The sequence below is a fragment of the Myodes glareolus genome, chromosome 1 (assembly GCF_982192425.1).
Source record: "Myodes glareolus chromosome 1, mMyoGla1.1, whole genome shotgun sequence".
In the NCBI taxonomy this organism is placed as follows: Eukaryota; Metazoa; Chordata; class Mammalia; order Rodentia; family Cricetidae; genus Myodes; species Myodes glareolus.
The window spans coordinates 65,265,080-65,283,839 of record NC_142026.1 but is presented as its reverse complement, the minus strand read 5'-3'; the positions used below and the strand labels follow the sequence as shown (position 1 = coordinate 65,283,839).

General features: G+C 41.2%; 1 protein-coding gene and 1 long non-coding RNA gene across 2 annotated transcripts; one reads left to right on the top strand and one right to left on the bottom strand.

Moving 5' to 3' along the window:
• Positions 1-1,076: 1,076 nt before the first annotated feature.
• Positions 1,077-15,520, bottom strand: LOC146895977 (uncharacterized). The gene is made up of 3 exons (XR_015738455.1): positions 15,256-15,520; positions 11,282-11,351; positions 1,077-3,158 (listed from the first exon to the last, which is right to left on the bottom strand). It is a non-coding gene; the product is annotated as an uncharacterized LOC146895977 (long non-coding RNA).
• LOC125401837 (insulin growth factor-like family member 3) lies at positions 6,385-6,938 on the top strand. Its single transcript, XM_048436286.3, has 2 exons — positions 6,385-6,716; positions 6,887-6,938. The coding sequence occupies exons 1-2, from the start codon at positions 6,385-6,387 to the stop codon at positions 6,936-6,938; spliced, it is 384 nt and encodes a 127-aa protein (XP_048292243.3).
• Positions 15,521-18,760: the final 3,240 nt, after the last annotated feature.

The following is an 18,760-nucleotide window of genomic DNA, read 5'->3' as shown; positions in this document are numbered from 1 at the left end:
CCAAGAACAACTGTTTCAATTTGAAAGAAATGTCATGATTAGAAGGAAACCCTATACAATAAATTCTAAGGAAATTTTATAGCACTTAGTGTCTACCTCAAAAAACTGGAGGTATTGCAAATTAATAACTTACTGATGCACCCAAAAGTCTTAGAAAAACAAGAACAAACAGCACCCAAAAAGAGTAAATAGGAAGAGATAAAAAAAGTCACAGTTGAAATAGAAGTGAAAAAAATAACAACAAAGAAAAAGTAAAATTTAGATCTGTTTTGTTGAAATTACAACCAATACTGGCAAGTCTTTAACCAAATTAACTAAATTAACAAAATTATAGACGACAAGGAAACCAGACCTTCAAGGAACTCTCTCTCTCTCCTCTCTCTCCTCTCTCTCTCTCTCTCTCTCTCTCTCTCTCTCTCTCTCTCTCTTCCTCTCCTCTCTGTCCTCTCTCTCTCTCTCTCCTCTCTGTCCTCTCTCTCTCTCTCTCTCTCCTCTCTCTCCTCTCTCTCTCTCTCTCTCTCTCTCTCTCTCTCTCTCTCTCTCTCTCTCTCTCATTTTTGATGTTATAGGTTTCTAGCATCTGGGTCTAGGGTAGCATAATTTCGCTGGTGAAATACTCCATGCATGGTTCCTGGTCCCTCAGTGAAATACACTTTCCATGTGCTTGAATGTCAAAATTTGAGTACTACCTTCAATCTATGTTGCGCAATTATTTTTTCCAGAAAGAGTACCTTTGACAAAAATTCCTGGTTTTTTTTTCAGTACTTAGGACAGATCCTACATCCTCAAACATATGAAGTAAGTTCTCTAACATTGAGCTACAGCTGCAGTCCAAAGTTTCCTTTATTAATAAGTGCTTTGGTGCATTGTGTTTTAAAATATACTTTCCTAGATAACAATTGTGTTCTCTAATTATTATTTGTGTTGAATTTGAATTTCCTTGTATATTTATTTTAGGGTTTTAGTGGCCTCATTTTACCTAATCTGTCCTTGGCTTCTTGAACCCATGGGGTAGTTCTTTCTGTAAACATACTCTGTGTGTTTTTACAATGAGATCTACTGTTTCACAAGAGGAAGATGGGAAACATCATTTTTATTCTTGGGTTTCTCATTTGTTTAAGAGAGTCACAGAAATACTTTAGCTTTGTACATTGACTCCCAAAACCCTCTATTCCATTTTTTTTTCTTTTGAAAATTTCATATATTAGTACTATATTTACATCAATCTTCTGTTCCTTCTACCCTAAGCGGTTCCATGCTTGATATTCTTTTTTTTTCCCTAAAATTCATGGCCTACATTTTCTAATCGTAATTCTTTTTCTGCTTTCTTGTTTTGTTTCTGTATAGCTTTGGTGTCTATTCTGGAATTAACTCTTATAGACAAAGCTGGCCTCAAACTCACATAGATCCACGTGTCTCTGTCTCCCGAGTGCTGGGATTAAAATTGTGCACCACCACCTCCTGGCTTCTCTAATCATAATTCTTACATATATATGTGTATATGTTTATAAATATAACCTGCTGAGTTCATTTAATGTTGCTCATGTTTAGGAATGCCCTCTTGGCATTCTCCAGGTTTTGATCCTGGAGAAGACTGAGTCTCCTCTCTCAGGATCCATTAATTGTCTCTAGCTTTTCTTCTAAGGTTAAATCTTTACAAGAATTGTTCCATACACATTGGCACATCAACATATGACATCACTTTTTAGGTCTTGTTTAGATGTCCATAGTGTTGACACCTCCTGGATACAGCCCAGTGGTAAAAGACCAAGTCTCTGGATTTAATCTCAAAATAAACTTTTAATTAAAAGTCTCCGCAGTAATTTGATGGAAATTATAAAGTTGAATAACAAGATAAGGAGTTTCAGAAACTGTTGGTTTTTTTACTTGTTTTTCATTCTTAGAATTTAATTTTAAAAACATGTTGCAGTACTGGAACTTGAATTTTTGTTCCTTGCATATGCTAAGAGAGAACTTTCTAATTTTATACAGTGGAATTCAGAATTGAGCTGAGCTAAGGATAGGGTGAGAACTTGAGGTTGGGGCAGAACGTGTGTAAGGGGCAGGAAGCCTGATGGTGTCTGATGATAGTCTGTACACAAAAAGACACAATATTTCCAGATATGATATCCCCTCCTAACTGAATTCCAGAAGGTATTAAGCAGCCACACAATGGGATTTTCCAGGATATAATTATCTGGATGTTTGACTGGCCACAGGAGCAGATTGCTAAACTGTTACCTATGTGTTTCTGTTGTGTAGCACTTTGCACTCCACCCATCCAGGAGTTTCACTACCTGTAGGGTATAAATAGCATGGGTATTTGGGTATCAGCCACAGCTCCAAGTCCCAGATCATCACATGCTACTCTGTAAGAAACATGGTGATCAACATCTTCTGTAAGTATACTGCAGTCCAAAGAGACAAAGGTATTTAGTATCCCTCATCTATGTGAATTTTATCTGTCTGTCTGTCTGTCTGTCTGCCTGCCTATCTATCTATCTATCTATCTATCTACCTACCTACCTACCTACTTACCTGTCTATCTACCCTGTTATCTGAGACAGAGTCTCTTGCTATAGCCTTGACTATCCTGGAACTTATTATTTATACTAGCTTGGCCTCAAATTAAGAGATCTTCTTACCTCAGCAACCCCATACTGGGATTAAAGGCATGAGTCCACCTTGCCCAACTTTTCTGAATTTATGTAATCCTACCTTCCCTACTTTATTCTTGATTTCTCACCTAATCATCCTTGCTAGCCATTTCTATAGTTAAATGGCTCTGTCTACTGTTTTAAGAGCTCACTCTCTTCCCAGAACCTCCTCACAAATTTCCTGTCAACCTCAGACATTCCCAGGTTTAGTCTCAAAATATCCTCTGAGCCTCTAGAATCTACAACAGCATCCCAGAGACGTGATCGGGTGACCCTGATCATGGCCACCTGGTGGTTCCTCCAGCATGAGTCTCACTCTGTTTCTGCTTCTCATTTCTGTACTTCTGTGCTCAACTTCTGTGCTCAGTCTAAGAAGGAGTCACTTGTAAGACAAGGCGCAGTGAGGATTGAGGAGATGCAGCACTGAGGCTGGTCTAAGTCTTGGAGCACACCTTGCCACGATTCCTCTGTATATCAGTCCATTAACTGGTGAAATGGTGCCTGTGTGGGGAAGCAGAGCTACAGTCAGTGCTGTGAGGAGGATGCCATCCCTACCCTTGAGTGACACTGATCTCTATGTCTATCCCAGCTACACATTCCAGCTGTGCTTCCAGCACTGTGGTCTGGAATCCTGAGCTTCTTAGAATCAGAGGATCTTGAGCTTTATGGCACTAGTCATGAGGTCTGTATGCAAGCAAGTGTCCTACTATAGTGCAGGTTTGAAAGGGAAGCAGGGACATAGTCTGACTGTGTGTATCCCCTAAAATTCTACTGCTAGGTAACCACGTAGCAGCCCCTCCCATGTGTTTGTCTCTCACTCTCTCCCCTCACTCTCCTCTATCCCATTTCTTACTACAGGGATGACACCCAAGTCACTCATGTCGAGATCTGATTTCATCTAGACTTTTTGACAGTTGTTGATTATTGTTATTGCTGTTTACATATGTGTGTGAGTGGTGTGTTGCATGCTTATGAATTGTGTGAGTGTGAGTGTCCATGAGAGTTCACACAGAAGTGAAAGCAAGATGCTGGGTGCCTTTCTCTGACATCATCATTTTGTTGCCTTGAGACAAGATTTTTCACTTAATCTGAAGCTCACTATTTTCATTACACTAGCTGGTCAACAAGCTCTTTGGATCCTCCTGTCTCTGTTCCCAATCCTGGAGTTATATAAGCTTAGAATCATGCCTGACTTTTTGCATAGGTGCTGGGGATTCAAATTCAGCAAGCACTTGGATTCTCTCAGTCTTCTCTCTGTCAACTTCAGGTCAGATGTTTGCAGGTCACCCAAATCTGATGTTTTTGACTGTTGCAATGGTTTTGCATGTATCCCCCAAATGTGTATGTCATAAAATCTTAATTGGCAATGACGGAGTTAGAGTAGCACCTACAAGTTGTTTTAGAGCCGGGGACAGAACTGTCCTAAATGAAGTGATGTCAGTGAATGGCAGCAATGAGGAAGCTCTCATCTTCATCTAGCAGTTGCCTTGACAGTGTCTTGGATAGATGCAGGGTCCCTCTCATGCTCTTTCTTTCCAATATAACCACTAGACCTTCCTTTACAAGGAGTTGAAGAAACACACAATTTTTCCAAAGGCTGCTGTGTGATCTGTGAATTTCAGGTATCTATAGCGATGAGCAACAATTCACTGTCTGGTTGCTAAAAGTACCAGTCTTCAGTCAGTTTTTTCCAACAACAGAAAATCAAACACTTAGACTATTGATTGGTGTAAAAGGTCCTTTTGTCTTTGTGTTGCTTCCATTGGTTTATGCAGAAACTGCTTTGGGTCTGCTGATAGGACAGAACTAGGTAAGTGGGGGAAATTAAACGGAATGCTGGGAGGAAGAAGGCAGAGTCAGAGAGACGCCATGGATCCACTGCCAGAGTAAGACATGCTGCTGAAGCCAGTAAGCCACATAAGAAATGAGTTAAACTAAGATGTAAGAGTTAGCCAATAAGAAGTTAGAGCTAATGGCCCAAGCAGTGTTTTAATTAATATAGTTTCTGTGTGATTATCTCAGTTCTGGGGAGCTGGGAATGAACAAGTGGCCTCCCCCTCTCCTCCTACAGTTGATATTCGTATGCTCTTGAACTTCATGTAAGTCATTATGTGTCATTGCTGTAGATGGATCCTACCACCTCAGAGCACAGCAGAAACTGTAGATTCCTGGAAAAGGGGGTGGGAGCTAAAAAAAATCTCTGAACATCAATTAGCTTATCAACGTGCCTCTATCCCAATTCCAGGATCGACAAAATTCTACTCTTTTTAAGTAATACTAAGTATGACTCTGGGACTGAAGAGATAATTCAGTGGGTAAAATACTTCCTGTGCATGTATGAATGCCTGAGTTAAAATAGCCAGAACCAACGCAAAGCCAGTACTGGTAGCTGGAGTATAATCCTAGTACTCCCAAGAAAAGACCAAGGAAAATTTCCTAGAAGCTGCAGATCCAGCAGCCTGGCATGCACAGCAGGGAACAAGAGATACTGTCTCAAACAAGGTGGGAAGTCGGGGCTAAAGCCAGAGATTGTCCTCCCAACTCCACATGCCATCCCTGGCAGGCTTTCACACATAATGACTCATGTGAATGGATGCACAGAAAGGTTGTTTTCGTTTTGTTTATTTGTCATGGTACTGTTGAGATGGCTTAGTGCATAAAAGTGATTGCCAGAAAGTCTTATGACCTGATTTCAATTGCTGAAAGCCATGTAAAAGTGATGAGAACTGATTCCACATTGTCCTCTGACTTCCTTGCATATTATCATTCTCACTTCTACTCTGTCACTCTCTCTCTGTCTCTCTGTCTCTCTCTCTCTCTCTCTGTGTGTGTGTGTGTAAGTGTGTATCACGCATAGGAATAGCAGTAATAATAATAACAATACTAAAGTAAAAACATTTTTTCAAATGATTCTGCTGGACACCTTCAGAAAGCTACTGAAAAGCCAGGCAGTTGTGCACGCCTTTAATCCCAGCACTCGGGAGACAGAGGCAGGCGGATCTCTATGAGTTCAAGGCCAGCCTGGTCTACAGAATAAATTCCATGACAGGCACCAAAGCTACAGAGAAACTGTGTCTCAAAAAACAAAACAAAACAAAACAAAAAGCTACTGACAGAATCTCCAATAGGCAAACACTCTCCAGTCTCTCCCTCACCTACACACAAAGGATCACCAAACACCAGATATTTCTTAATTCCCAACCAAGAATCTCATTATGGTGCTATCATCGTTTCCCTCTATATCCACTCCAGTCTGCCTTGAAGCTTTCATACTTGGTCAGTCTTCAGAGGTAGCAGCTCCAGTCACAAAGCCACTTTTACTGTCTCTGCGGTCTCTCTGCCATCCACTACTCTGCAGCCTGATCAGAATCACAGGGCTTAGAATCTTCTGGAAGGAGAGCCCATTCAAGTCACATATGAATGTTATTGCAGTGATAATGCACCTCTGAACGTCAAATTAATGCTGTTTCTGTGTTTAATCCCCAGGGTCTCCCTCATAACCATTCAACCATAACCATTCAACTCTAATCTCCAAGTGTAATCTTTCTTCCCACTTGTAAACTTCAGAAACTTCCCTCTTCCTAGCATCTTCCATTCCTCATGTGTCATCCCAGACCCCGAAACACATTCAGAGTCAGTCTCAAACTCCAACCTGAGTTGTCACCAGCCACCGATGTGTCAAATGAAGTGACCTTGTGTGTGCACATTCTGAGTCTCTTTCCCTCTCATGTTTCTAAGGCATCTCCTTGCTATAGCATCCCTGTTAAATGAAGCTGCAGGAGCTCAAACTGCCTCAAATGTTGGTTTATGGCTATGCCAGGAAGTACCAAGATGTGGCGACAGGATCTACAACCCCTCGCAAGAATGTTGTGTGGATGATGCCATCCTCTCCTTTAATCAGACCCGCAAATGTGGCAGCAGCGACTGTCCCTACTGGCCCTGCTTTGAGCTCTGCTGTCCTGAATCCTTTAGTCTCCAGAAGAAATTTATTATCAAGCTGAAACTTCAGGGGGAGAGATCCCATTGCAGTTCATCTCCTATCTCTGGGGACTGTGCTAGGTAAGTGCCCTCTTCCTGTCTGTGTGAGGGTTGTATATGGGAATAGAGAAGAGACAGTGTACCCACCCCTTTATGAAAATCTTCATCCCCTGTCCTTATCACTAACAAATCCTCAAGCTGTTTTGTTCATTCACTTCTCTGATTCTTCACTTGGGTTTTCTCCTTTGCAGCAGAAAGACACCTTCATGGAGGAGATATTCAAGAAAACGAACTTTCTCTTAGGCAACAAAGTAATGCCCAGGTAGGTTTCAGAGTCTGTGTAATCACTATGTGAGATGATGGTTGAGCATTGAGCTACAAACAGGACATTTGTGCCTCCCCCTCTCAGGCCCATGAAACATTCTGGAGATAGTGGGCTGTGGGCAATCTCAGTCTAAATTCAGATACCTGGGTACAGCTGGGTCTGTCTAGAGTCAACCATGGGTACTGATGAGCTCAATGGGCCTCCTATCTTCCTACTAAATTAGTTACTGGTGAAATACAGGGAAGGGAGATTCATTGTCTTTCATGTATGTACCCAATGGTGTACCACCAAGTTCCAACAGGTGGTTTCAAACCTGTGGCCATGCAGAGTCCTGTTTATAATCAGTGGATCAGAAAAACACTTTCCTATCCTTTGATTGCTGCCAACCTGAGATTCCTTCTTGTTGTTATTGTCAATAGTACCCTGAGTCCAGTCACTGCTAACTATGTATAAATGATGGTGAGGTTATCCACCGGGGAATGAACAATAGGTTGTCACCTTAGGAATGTCCCTGCCCCCACACACTGGAATTTTGACTGGTTTGAACTTGTCCATGTACAGACAATCATGGTTGCTGTGAGTTGATGTGTGCATCAGCTGTGTCGTGTCCAGAAGACAGCTCTCCTTTCATGACTCTCCTCCCTAACCTCTGGCTCTTACACTCTTTCTACTCACTCTTCAAGCATGTTTCCTGAGCCTTGGTTGGGGAGCTTGACACAGATGATCCATCTACAGCTGGGGACTCGTAGTCACTTATCCTCAGCACTTTGACCAGTTTTGAGTCTCTGTATCAATAATTGCCTACCACAAAAGAAGCTTCTCTGACAAAGGTTAAGAGTACATGTGTATGAGGATAAATATGAATATTAAAAAGGTAACGTGAGAGATGGCTCGGTACTTAGGAGTATCCATTGCCCTTCCAGAGAACCTAAGGTCCATCCCCAGAATACATACAATAGGTCACAGCTGTCTGTAACTACAGTCCTAGGCTGCCCTCTTCTGGCCTCTGCATGCACTGCAAATAACAGTGTCCTGACACATATGAAGGCAAAACACCCACACATGTAAAAATGAAGATAAAAAATTAAGAAAACAAAACAAGGTCATATGACAACATAACCATTGAGAAAATAGAATCAGTAGGAGACACGAACACACACACACACCCTGAAGCCTATGATTGACAGGCCTTTGTGTTTCTTGTAATTATTTTTAAGCCAGAGCACAGTGCAATCAATATCATTTATGCATTCTCTTTTTTATTTTTTGAGACAGGATTTCCCTGTGTAACAGTCCTAGTTCTTCTGGAAATTGCTTTGTAGACAAGACTGGCCTCAAATTCACAGAGATCTGCCTGCCCGTTGCCTCCCAAGTGCTGAGATTAAAGGAATGCACCACCATCACCCAGCCATTTAGGCATTTTCAAACAAAGTGGCTTTCACTAGGTTCCCTTGCTCTCTCATCTCCATCCTCTGCTCCCAGATTACCCTTGTGGCTTCATACTCTCATATCTGTCTTCTGGTCTCTTATGTCTCCAGCTACAGTTTTAAGGATCTCAACTCTGAATCATCTTTCCTGGACAGTTTTCAATACCTGGTTTCTTCCAATCAACACTGACTCCTGAATATCCCTACTGGAAGGATGGGCACATGAGGCATTGGATTGAAGAGACATTATGTGTGTGTTTTGTTATGATGCTCATTTGAACGTAGTTTACTTAAACATATACCAGAATATTTCTTCATAACTTTCTAAACTTAACATGTGTTGATGCAATTAAAGATGATAATAGATCCAATCCAGAGCCCATTAGAGCCCAGAGAAGGCAGCTATATGTGAGCAAGGCCTGATGCCTTCAGAGAAATTTAGGCAGTGGGTGCAACATAGTCATGTCCTCCAAACACTCCTGGTTGCTTTAGAGACAACAGAATTGAACAAAGATCACATATCTGTCTAGGAAAAGAAGATCAACAAGATCCCGAAGGCCTTCTCAAGATTATAGAAGCAGCATGCTACAGCTGAGAGAAGAGACTGCCTGTATGTCCTGCAGTAAAGCTACAGGGATACAGTTCCTGTGGGTAGTCATCCATGCTGGGCTCGACTTTTAGAAATGCAGCTGCCTTTGAGTCCTCCCTGACCCTTTTAGTAGCCGCTCACTCATACTTACATAAGGAACTCAAATAAACTCATTGGATGAAAAGTTGGACTGTCATTGAAATATTAGCGTTACCTATTAGTTTCTTATCAGAGTAGCTATTGCGTCACAACCCCATAGGAAAAGTCGTACACAATAGAAGGCTCCCTAATCTCTAGCATCTGAGAAGCAGCAGAACGCGTCTGTTGCCTAATTTGTGACACTGTATTTTGTTATGACAATTCAAGCTGACTGATACAGTGTCTTAATAACTGCTTTGTAGAATGAGAGAAGGCTTAAGTGGCTATAGTAAGTAGGGATCAGCAATCACCTACAGAGGCCCAGATAGAGGGAATTTTGCTCATTTGGATTTGGACAATAATCATGGTTTTGTCCGTGTGTAGACGTGGCTATGGAGTGGTCTGATACTTGTCTGTATGTATCAGTCACAGAGTAGACTGATACAGATGGTTGTGTGCATCAAGCCTTGTGGGGAGGCCAGATCAGTTTCCGATGTCAAGAGACAAGCTCTGTTTCTCACTTCCAAATTGGTTGTAAGTGGTAATGATCGATCTCAGTACACTCATAACAAGGGCCACAAATGTAAAGTAGAGCTTGGTTCTTGGAGATTGCTAAATGCTAGGTATGTCTCATGTCCAAGATCACATGCACAGACAGAAGTGGCAAAGTGCTTTCTGTGTTCTGATTCACTAATGAAAACCAAAATTTTGATCTCCTGTGTCAATATAAAATGATGACTGAGGGCTGTTGAGATGGCTCAGTGGGTAAAGTGCTTGCTGCCAAACTGAATGACCTGAGTTCAGTTTCCAGAATCCACATGATGGAAGGAGAGAACTGACTCCCATAAACATATGCCCACATACTTACCCTGACATACAGGTAAATAAATAAATTTTTCAATTGATGATGATTCTGCCCTTCAAGAAATAAATATCAGTGAGTAAATATTATATTTGTCTTTCTGGATCTGGGTTACCTCACTTAGTATATTTTCTAGATCCATTCATTAGCTCACAAATTTAAAGATGTCATTATTTTTTCTGCTGTGTGGTACTCCATTGTGTAAATGTATGACATTTTCCTTATCTATTCTTCGATAAAGGGACATTTAGGTAGTTTCCAGGTTCTGTCTGTGACAAATAAAGCTGCTATGAACATAGCTAAGCACATGTCCTTGTGGTATGATTGAGCATCCTTTGGGTATTTACCCAAAGTGGTATTGCTGAGTGTTGAGGGTGTAGATTATTTCCTAATTTTCTGAGAAATGGCCATAATGACATCCAAAGTGGCTATGCCAGTTTGCACTCCCACCACCAAAGGAGGAGTGTTCCCTTTACCCCACATCTTCTCCAGCAAAAGTTGTTATCAGTGGTTTTGATCTTGGCCATTCTTGTATGTATAAGATGGAATTTCAGAGTAGTTTTGATTTACATTTCTCTGATGGCTAAGGATGTTGAGCATTTCCTTATGAATATGGACTCATTCAAAAGTGGTTTTTAGATATAAAGCAAAAAAAACCAACCTACAATTCATAATCCCAGAGAACCTAGACAACAAAGAGGACCCTAAGAGAGACATACATGGATCTAATTTACATGGGAAGTAGAAAAAGACAAGATCTCCTGAGTAATCTAGGAGCCTGGGGATCTAGGAGAGGGTGGAAGTGGAGGGGAGAGAAAGAGAGGGAGCAGAGAAAAATATATAGCTCAATAAATACAATTTTTAAAAAGGAGAGATAAATGTCTTCACTGGGAGCTCCGGAGCTCAGATTCTAGTTATGGTGATGATGTGCTCTGCGCTAAAAAGGCTACATGAATAATCATGGTTGCAATATTCTGCCTGGACCCACATTCACTTCCACCATGCTTTTGACAAAGGAGCCCATCTGGGTGCTTGGAAGTGACTAGAACCAGGACTGGAGAAAGACATAATGGGCAAGGGAAGGTGAGTGCTTGCAGAGACTAACCTTTCCCTGTGACTCACTAAGAGGTTTCATTACAGCATGAGATGACCCAATTCACAGAGATATGATCTTCATTGTAATTGGTGAGATTCTAGGCTAGTTACACTGCTATTCTCTAATCTATTCTACATTAGCTTGTGTCTAATGGCAATCATATTGTTTATAAGAAAAGAAAGCAAATTCTGATATTTCCAAACCACTACCTGTATAACATGGTTAGTTCTCCACACAAACAGTGGGACACCCTCCTGGAGCACCCTACCTTGCTGGTACCTGGAAGGGAGCAGAAAAAAAGAGTCATAAGCTGGAGGAAGGTGTGCCACCCCCTCTTCCTATGGAGGACAAGTGTGGTCCTTCCTGCTCCATCACTAAGGAACTGTTGTCTTCCAACTACTCCTTGCTTCCACAGTCTTATCCACATTTCTTCTCTTCACAACAGGACAGAAGGAAGTCCCACATAGAGTCCTGTTAGGACTGACTTCCTTAGAACTCAAGGTATACATAATATCTTTTAGCAAGGCACCCAAGACTGTCCACTGTGACATCGTAGGGCTCCCCGCTCCTTGCTAGACTTTTGTATCTTGTCACTGCTCTCAGATCTGATCTGTTCCTTGCTATCACACTAGCTGACTTGGGTAATGCCATTCAGATGATTCCACACAGAGAAAAAAATGTCATGGGAGACATGATAGTGACTGGTTACCTCTTAGGTCTCACTTTATATATAAAGTCATCAGTATTGGACCTAAACCACAAGGTTTCACTAAAACACTTCTCCTATGACATACATTGATTTGTCTTCTTCACTTAATGCTAGGATATAAATGACACATACTTTGCAAAAGGACCTCATTAGAATCTTAAACTATCTCCCTGAATGGAAAAACAGGCTAAACCAAAGGACACATAGAAGGAACAGGTTCTGTTGGGATAGACACACACTGTCAATCAACCCAGAATTCCTCCATTGTCTTGGTTTAGTAATACATGCTGCCATTCTTGTCACTCCTCCTCTTTAGCCTCCTGGATTACAGAATAACAGAACCACAAAGGGATGAACTACCATAGAACAGATTATCAACTGTGAAGAGCCAGATTGTCTCCCTCAAATGTTCGTGGGACTCTTAGGGTCAAAGACTGACAACTCTGGCATTCCTAACAAGCCAGGCTTCACCACCATCCTCAGTAATACAATTAAAGAGGGAAGAACAAAGAGGTACCCCCTCTCTCCCTCCCTTCATCTCCTCTCTCTCTCTCTCTCTCTCTCTCTCTCTCTCTCTCTCACACACACACACACACACACACACACACACACACACACACACACATCTTAAGAATCCTAATGAGGAATTTAAGCTTAAATAGAGGGCCACAACTGTCCAGATCTGAGCTGCCCTGGGTCAAGGTGTGGCCTCACCCATACTCAGTCATAGTTTCACTCTTTCATGTAAAGTCGTCTCCCAAGTTGTCAGAATTGTGTGAAATCTCTTCAGGAAACAAGTTCCTCACCATTGGTACCATGATCCGATCTTTTTCATTCTCCCAGGATGAAAATTCTTTTTTATTGGAAATAATTATTTCAATAGTCTGAGAGCCAAAGAAAGGGCATGAGTTTCTTTATAGTCTGCCTTATTCATTTTTTAAAGTTCTTTCATTTAAGAGAGGAATATGCTCTTGAATGGACTTCCAGTGACATTCATCTTACTGTAAAATAAAGAACTGTTTATAAATTATCACCCATAAGAACTTCACAATAAAAATAGTTCTCAGAGAGTATCTTGCTAAAAGGTTGAATCTGTAAAATCACACACTTGACCTTAACTGGGTGCTTCGCAGGATGGATAAATAGACACACTACTGACTTTTGTTGTCCTAACATCAGCTGCTCCATAGAGGGCGCCCAAATCCACTGCTGAGCAGACAAGGCACAGTTGAAAATATCTCCAGAGAAACTTTCAGTCTTGCCTTAGGAACCTTATACCGAGACTCCTAACCTATTGGTCAAGAAAAAGACTATTGACTTTTTTCATCTCCTCATATCCTGCCATGCTGCTTGATACAGACTTTTATAAACCACGCTGCCACATATTCCACATTGTACAGACTCGAGAACTCCTTCCCATTCTGTCTAAGTACCCTACTGCAAACTTTATGTCTCAGGAATTTTGTTCTCAATATGGAAATAGGATTTACTCTGGGTTATATTTATGCCAATTCCATAAAAAATCTTTTGTAACGCAGTCCCAGTGTCTTAAAATAATGGAAACAAAAAAAACAGTAAAAAACAAAGGTTATCACTCCTATAATTGTATCCCTCCAGAAAAACAGGGTCCCAACATTTTTTTTTCATTTACATCCCTACCAAAGTTTCCCCTCCCTCCTCTCCTTCCTTTTCTTCCCCAGTCCTACCTCCTCCCCTTTGCCCACCCCCTCCAGTTCACTCCTCTGTTTCTGTTTGGAAAGGGGTAGGCCTCCCACAGGTGTCAGCAAAGCATGATGTATCAAGTTATACTAATTAAAATATGTTGAAAAGACTGATGAATTTTTATAATATAAAATAATTCAGTACCTTTATGCTGTTATGCCACACCGATTTCCTTTGTATTTGGGCATTCCTCATGCATTTACAATGCTAAATAAAACACTATATATATAGTCACTACACAGATAATGTGTGGGCCACTATAGTGATCCATATTCCTTCCTACTCACCTCTGCAGTCAATATTCCTTGTTTTCATATGCTGGTATCTCCCATTCATCCAGAAAGACTCCTGAAGTGTTTTCTAATAGACCTGTGAGTTCTCTAAGATACACTTAACTAACATTGAGTTTCCTAGCTTCAATATCCACATCAGACTTACAGTTTTGAGAATTTTAATTCTGGATATGTTTAATATTCACCATGTTTCTGTAGCTCTGTCAATCCAGAAATATCTTGGCAAGTCATGTACATTTCAGTGAACACATGATACATTCATCACCCCAGCCATGAGACTAAATGTAGCTTAATAAAAGTATCTAAATTAAAATCCTTCAAGTCTATTCTCTGTGGCAGATACTCACCTACTTGTAATCATAGTGCCTTGAAGTATTATTATTTTTGATTACTTTGTCTAAAAGACTTACAATTCTTCTCTATTATTCTGTGTGGTTGGGGCTGAAGATAATATTTAGGGTCTCATGTATGCTAGGTATATGTTCTACCACTGACCAACATCCTAATATATGCTGCTTTAAATTCTGTCACAACAAAGATTTACAAATACATTCCTCTTGAAATACCTATTTTAACCAGAATTACTCTAATAGGACCCAAATAATATGGAGTATTTGCAATCGATGGAATTTAAAATGGGGAATTGTTTATACAGTAGAGGGAAAAGTCACACATAGACAGACTGATAACAATAGGAATCTATAGCAACTCCTTTATAGGGAAGTAAAGGGAAAGGAAGTGAAGGGAAGGAAAGAGAAGGGAAGGGAAGGGGAAAAGCGATGTTCAGAACGCAGGAGAGGCTCACTAATGAAGGGTGGAACAGAAGGCAGGTTGCTATGGCCTGGGTCTGAGGAGATGGAGTTTCATCTGTTACTAGATGTACTGAGCATGGCAGGGTTAAGACAAAAGAAATATATATATATTTGCTTCCTGTAAATTCCAAAATTTTGCTAATGCCCTCACTTTGCTTAATAAAGCCCAAAGACACCTGATATTGGAAACAGAGAAATATCTAGTATGAGTAATTTAACCAATTATGGACAAGAAATAAGAAAAGAGCAGTGTGATCACCACATCTTCCCTCCCCCACCTCAGCCACACACTTGCCCTCTTCAGTGTCCAGACCCCATGTCCCACACATAAACGTAAAGGTACTCACTCAGAAGACCTTTGCGAAGTGTAGCTTCTTTACTGAACTGGATCCAACTTTATTCCATTAAAACTGGAGTTTATAATTATTCTAGAAGTTGTCTAAAATAAAAGAGCTACACTCAGCTGCAAACTGAATCTCCACCCTGATTCAGCTGAAGGAACCTATCTTTATTGCCACTGTAGATTGGCATCAGACAAAATCTAAACTACAATCATCACGAACCCAGCAGATAGTTGGCTACTGAGCAAAAACCACACCAGTGATAAAGATCTTTCTACCACCTCCAGGCAGCCCTCATTTCTTTACCGTAGAGGTGTTCCAGGAATTGTAGCAGCTAGACTTTCAATCCACTGTGTTTCTGTAGCTCTGCCAATCCAGAGTTCTGTGAAAAGATCATGAGTTGCAAATTAGGCTTTAAGAAAGGAAGCCCTAGACAGCTGTGTTCATGCCACTGTTGACTCGCTTTCAAGTTCACTGGTCTAAGCCACTAATTGCATCCTTTCCCATCCATGTTGGTGGGACTGGGGAGATAAAAGTGCTCTGTTCTTTCTCCAGATCTCCCTATAATTCCCCACCCTTGTCCTACCTCAATTGAATGGAGTCCACACTCAGATGAAGTGAAACCTGGGAAACACAACTCCCTAAGTAAACAGCAGTAAGTGGGAAATAAGATTGCTGAGAAAGCTCCTCCCATCCATCCCAACCAGCAGCCTGTTTTACTTCAGAGATCATGGAGGCCCAATTATCCATAAGTGTGCTTAAATAGATTGAAGGAAAACCAAGAAGGCCATACCTGCTCCAACAAAGTCACATCTCCCAATGCGGTCACTCCCTATGGGTCCATTTTCTTTCAAACCACCACATGTAGCAACCAGGTGTCATGATTGAAAGAGTCCCATGAACCAGAACTGAGTTCATAGAAGACCTTTATTTATTCTCAAGAAGTATGTGTCTATCCATTCCCATCAGTAACCTTCCCCTTCTATCTTTTTATCCCCAATCCTATATTGGTTACCTCTCAACTCCTTGAAGTTGAGAATTCAGTATGTGATCACAGCTCCTTCATCTCCATTCTTCAACTATTTAACAAATTTTGTCTTTTATCTTCAACACTTCTCCCCAAAGATCAGTTTTCTCAAGCTCTTTAAAACCACATTCCATAATACAACAAAAAGAATAAAAGGAAGTGCTTCAGGGAGAAAGTAGGAAAGCATTAGACAGTAAATTAATCAGATATTAGGGGAAAAAATGGTGGAAAGCTAGTACTGTTGTAAGTTTAAATTTGAATGTAATTAAAGAAAATTCATAAAAATTAATGATCAACATACAACAATGAACATGCAACATTTAAAAGTAGAGCTGGCAATTCCATGCTCAAAAGCATATCCCACAGAAATACTGGTAAACGCTTAAAAGAAATAAGAAAGAGATGCATAAGGTATTTTGTTGCTGGGATTGTTGGTTAGAGAAACTTAATGTACCTCAGTGGGGAACTGCTGGAATTGCATAGTCACAATGGATTACTCTGCAACAATAAAAATAAATGAGGACTATGTTTATATACCATTAGGACTTGTTTCCAGAGAAATGTTGTTAGTTTTCATTTTGTTTTGTTTTTTGTTAATAAAAACAAGATAAAGCGGAAAAAAAAAAGTAGAGATGTCTCCCACCAACAGATGTCTCCCTCCTGAAAGACAATGTGATCTCTCTGGGCTCACACACACATACACACACACACACACACACACACACACACACACACACACATTCACAGAGGGGGGAGGAATGTTGAGACACACTAGAACTAGAACTCTCTATGTCTATTGTCTTTGCCTTGCAAACGTAAACCACTCTACCTAAATAGTATTTTGAACCCAATTCCAGAACTTGTCGCTAGATGGCAATAGTACACCAATCAGAGAATGCAGTGACATCATGAAGGCAACTACAAAAGCATACAACAGCAACGGGACGTTGGGTAAAGTTTTTAATATTGCTTTATTGCCGTCGCTATTCAGTTTTGAAGTGGCTGTTTAGGAGTTGTTGCTGCGGGGCAGCTGAACTAGAGGCCGCGTAGGCTCCTCCGCTGATAGAGATCTTGTCTCTGAGGCTCCAGCTACTGCTTCGTGCTGCTGCTTCGCTCCTCCCATCCCTCCACTTTTGAGTCCTGAGACCACAACCTGCTCCTCACTGAGCCACATTCTTGTGTAGGCTAAGCCCGCCTTGTGAGGCGAGAAGGCGGGGGCAACCCGGAACCCAGTCACGCAGGGGTCTCAGACTCCCTGTCACCTGACACTCGCTGCCAAACTCTTCACTCCTCACCTGCACAGTGCAGAGCTGTAGACAGAACCTTCTAGAGTGATGGACTGGACAGGGGACTGAAATATGAACTCGGATCTTGCCACCACGGTTTCACTTGGGAGGTTCAGCCTCTGTGTCTGTGATGCTACAGGCAAGTAGAGGGTTCCAGTCACAGCGGAATGTGTCCATAATGTCCTGCAAGATCAGTAATGATAGCCAAGAGAGAAGAGCCTGGCTGCCTTCTGTCACCCTCCTGTGTCCCAGAGCTAAAGGAATGGAACGGTAGAATCAGAACCTCTCTATCTTTTATTTTATTTTATTTGTTTGTTTATTTGTTTGTTTGTTTTTGTCCAAGTACAAATGATAAACTTTGTAGTCACTGGCAAACTTCCTACGAAAACTTATTCATGGTGCTCAGCTGCTCCGGAAAGCCAAGGAGTCCTGTGTAGGAGCCAGAACCCAAGCAGGCCTGGACAGGGCTGCCACATGACACCCAGAACTCATTTCCCAGAAATTAATTAGTTATTCCCTGGGCAAATGCTCCTGGCATTTAACCCACCCACCACCCTGTCTGCATCAAACATGATCCTGTATAAATCTTGAACCTTCTTACTTAGTCTATCTAGGTCTGTGCACTGCAGGATGATTTTCCTTTACTGAAGAGCTGCTGTCCACTTACAATGAGCACATACCATGTTTGTCTTTCGGTCTGGGTTACCACCCTCAGGATGATCTTTTCTACTTCCACCCATTTGCCTACAAGTGTCATGTTGTCATTATTTCTAACAACTGAGTAATACTCCATTGTGTAAATGTACCACAGTCGAGGGATATGTAGGGTGTTTCCTGTTTCTGTCTATTGTTGTAACATGAGGACCTGCTTGTTGGGGTTTCTGTATTGCCTGGCCCCAAAGAAAATCACACAGAGGCCTACATAAGTTATAAACTGATTGGTCCATTAGCTCAGGCTTCTTACTAACTCCTGTAACTTATATTAACCTATTATTCTTATCTATGTTAGCCACATGGCTCGGTACCTTTTTCAGCAGGGCAGGTCATATCTTCCTTCTTCCATGTCTAGACAGGACTGGGGAGGAATGGGCTTCCTCCTTCCCAGAATTCTCCTGTTCTCATTGTCCCGCCTCTATTTCCTGTCTGGTTGTCCCACCTATACTTTCTGCCTGGCTACTGACCAATCAGTGTTTATTTAAAACATAATTGACAGAATACAGAATTGTCCTACACCACATTGTAGTGACATTTCATTTGTATTTTAATAAATAAAGCTTGCCTAAAGTTCAGGGAGTTAAACAGCTTCACTGATCAGCCTTACAGAACAGGCAGTGGTGACACACACTTTTAATCCCAATAGTCACACCAGTTTACCATAAAAACTGGGCGGTAGTGTTGCACACTTTAGCCCCAATACTAGAGAGTGCTAAAGACAGTTCTCACACATATTCTCATTCTGAGGCTTCCTGAAAGCAGGATCGCCATTTCAGACTGAGGT

Coding starts and splice junctions, on each gene's coding strand:
- LOC125401837 (XM_048436286.3), top strand. CDS start 6,385: ATGTTTCTAAGGCATCTCCTTGCTATAGCATCCCTGTTAAATGAAGCT. Junction 6,717..6,886: donor ATCTCTGGGGACTGTGCTAG/GTAAGTGCCCTC, acceptor TCTCCTTTGCAG/CAGAAAGACACCTTCATGGA.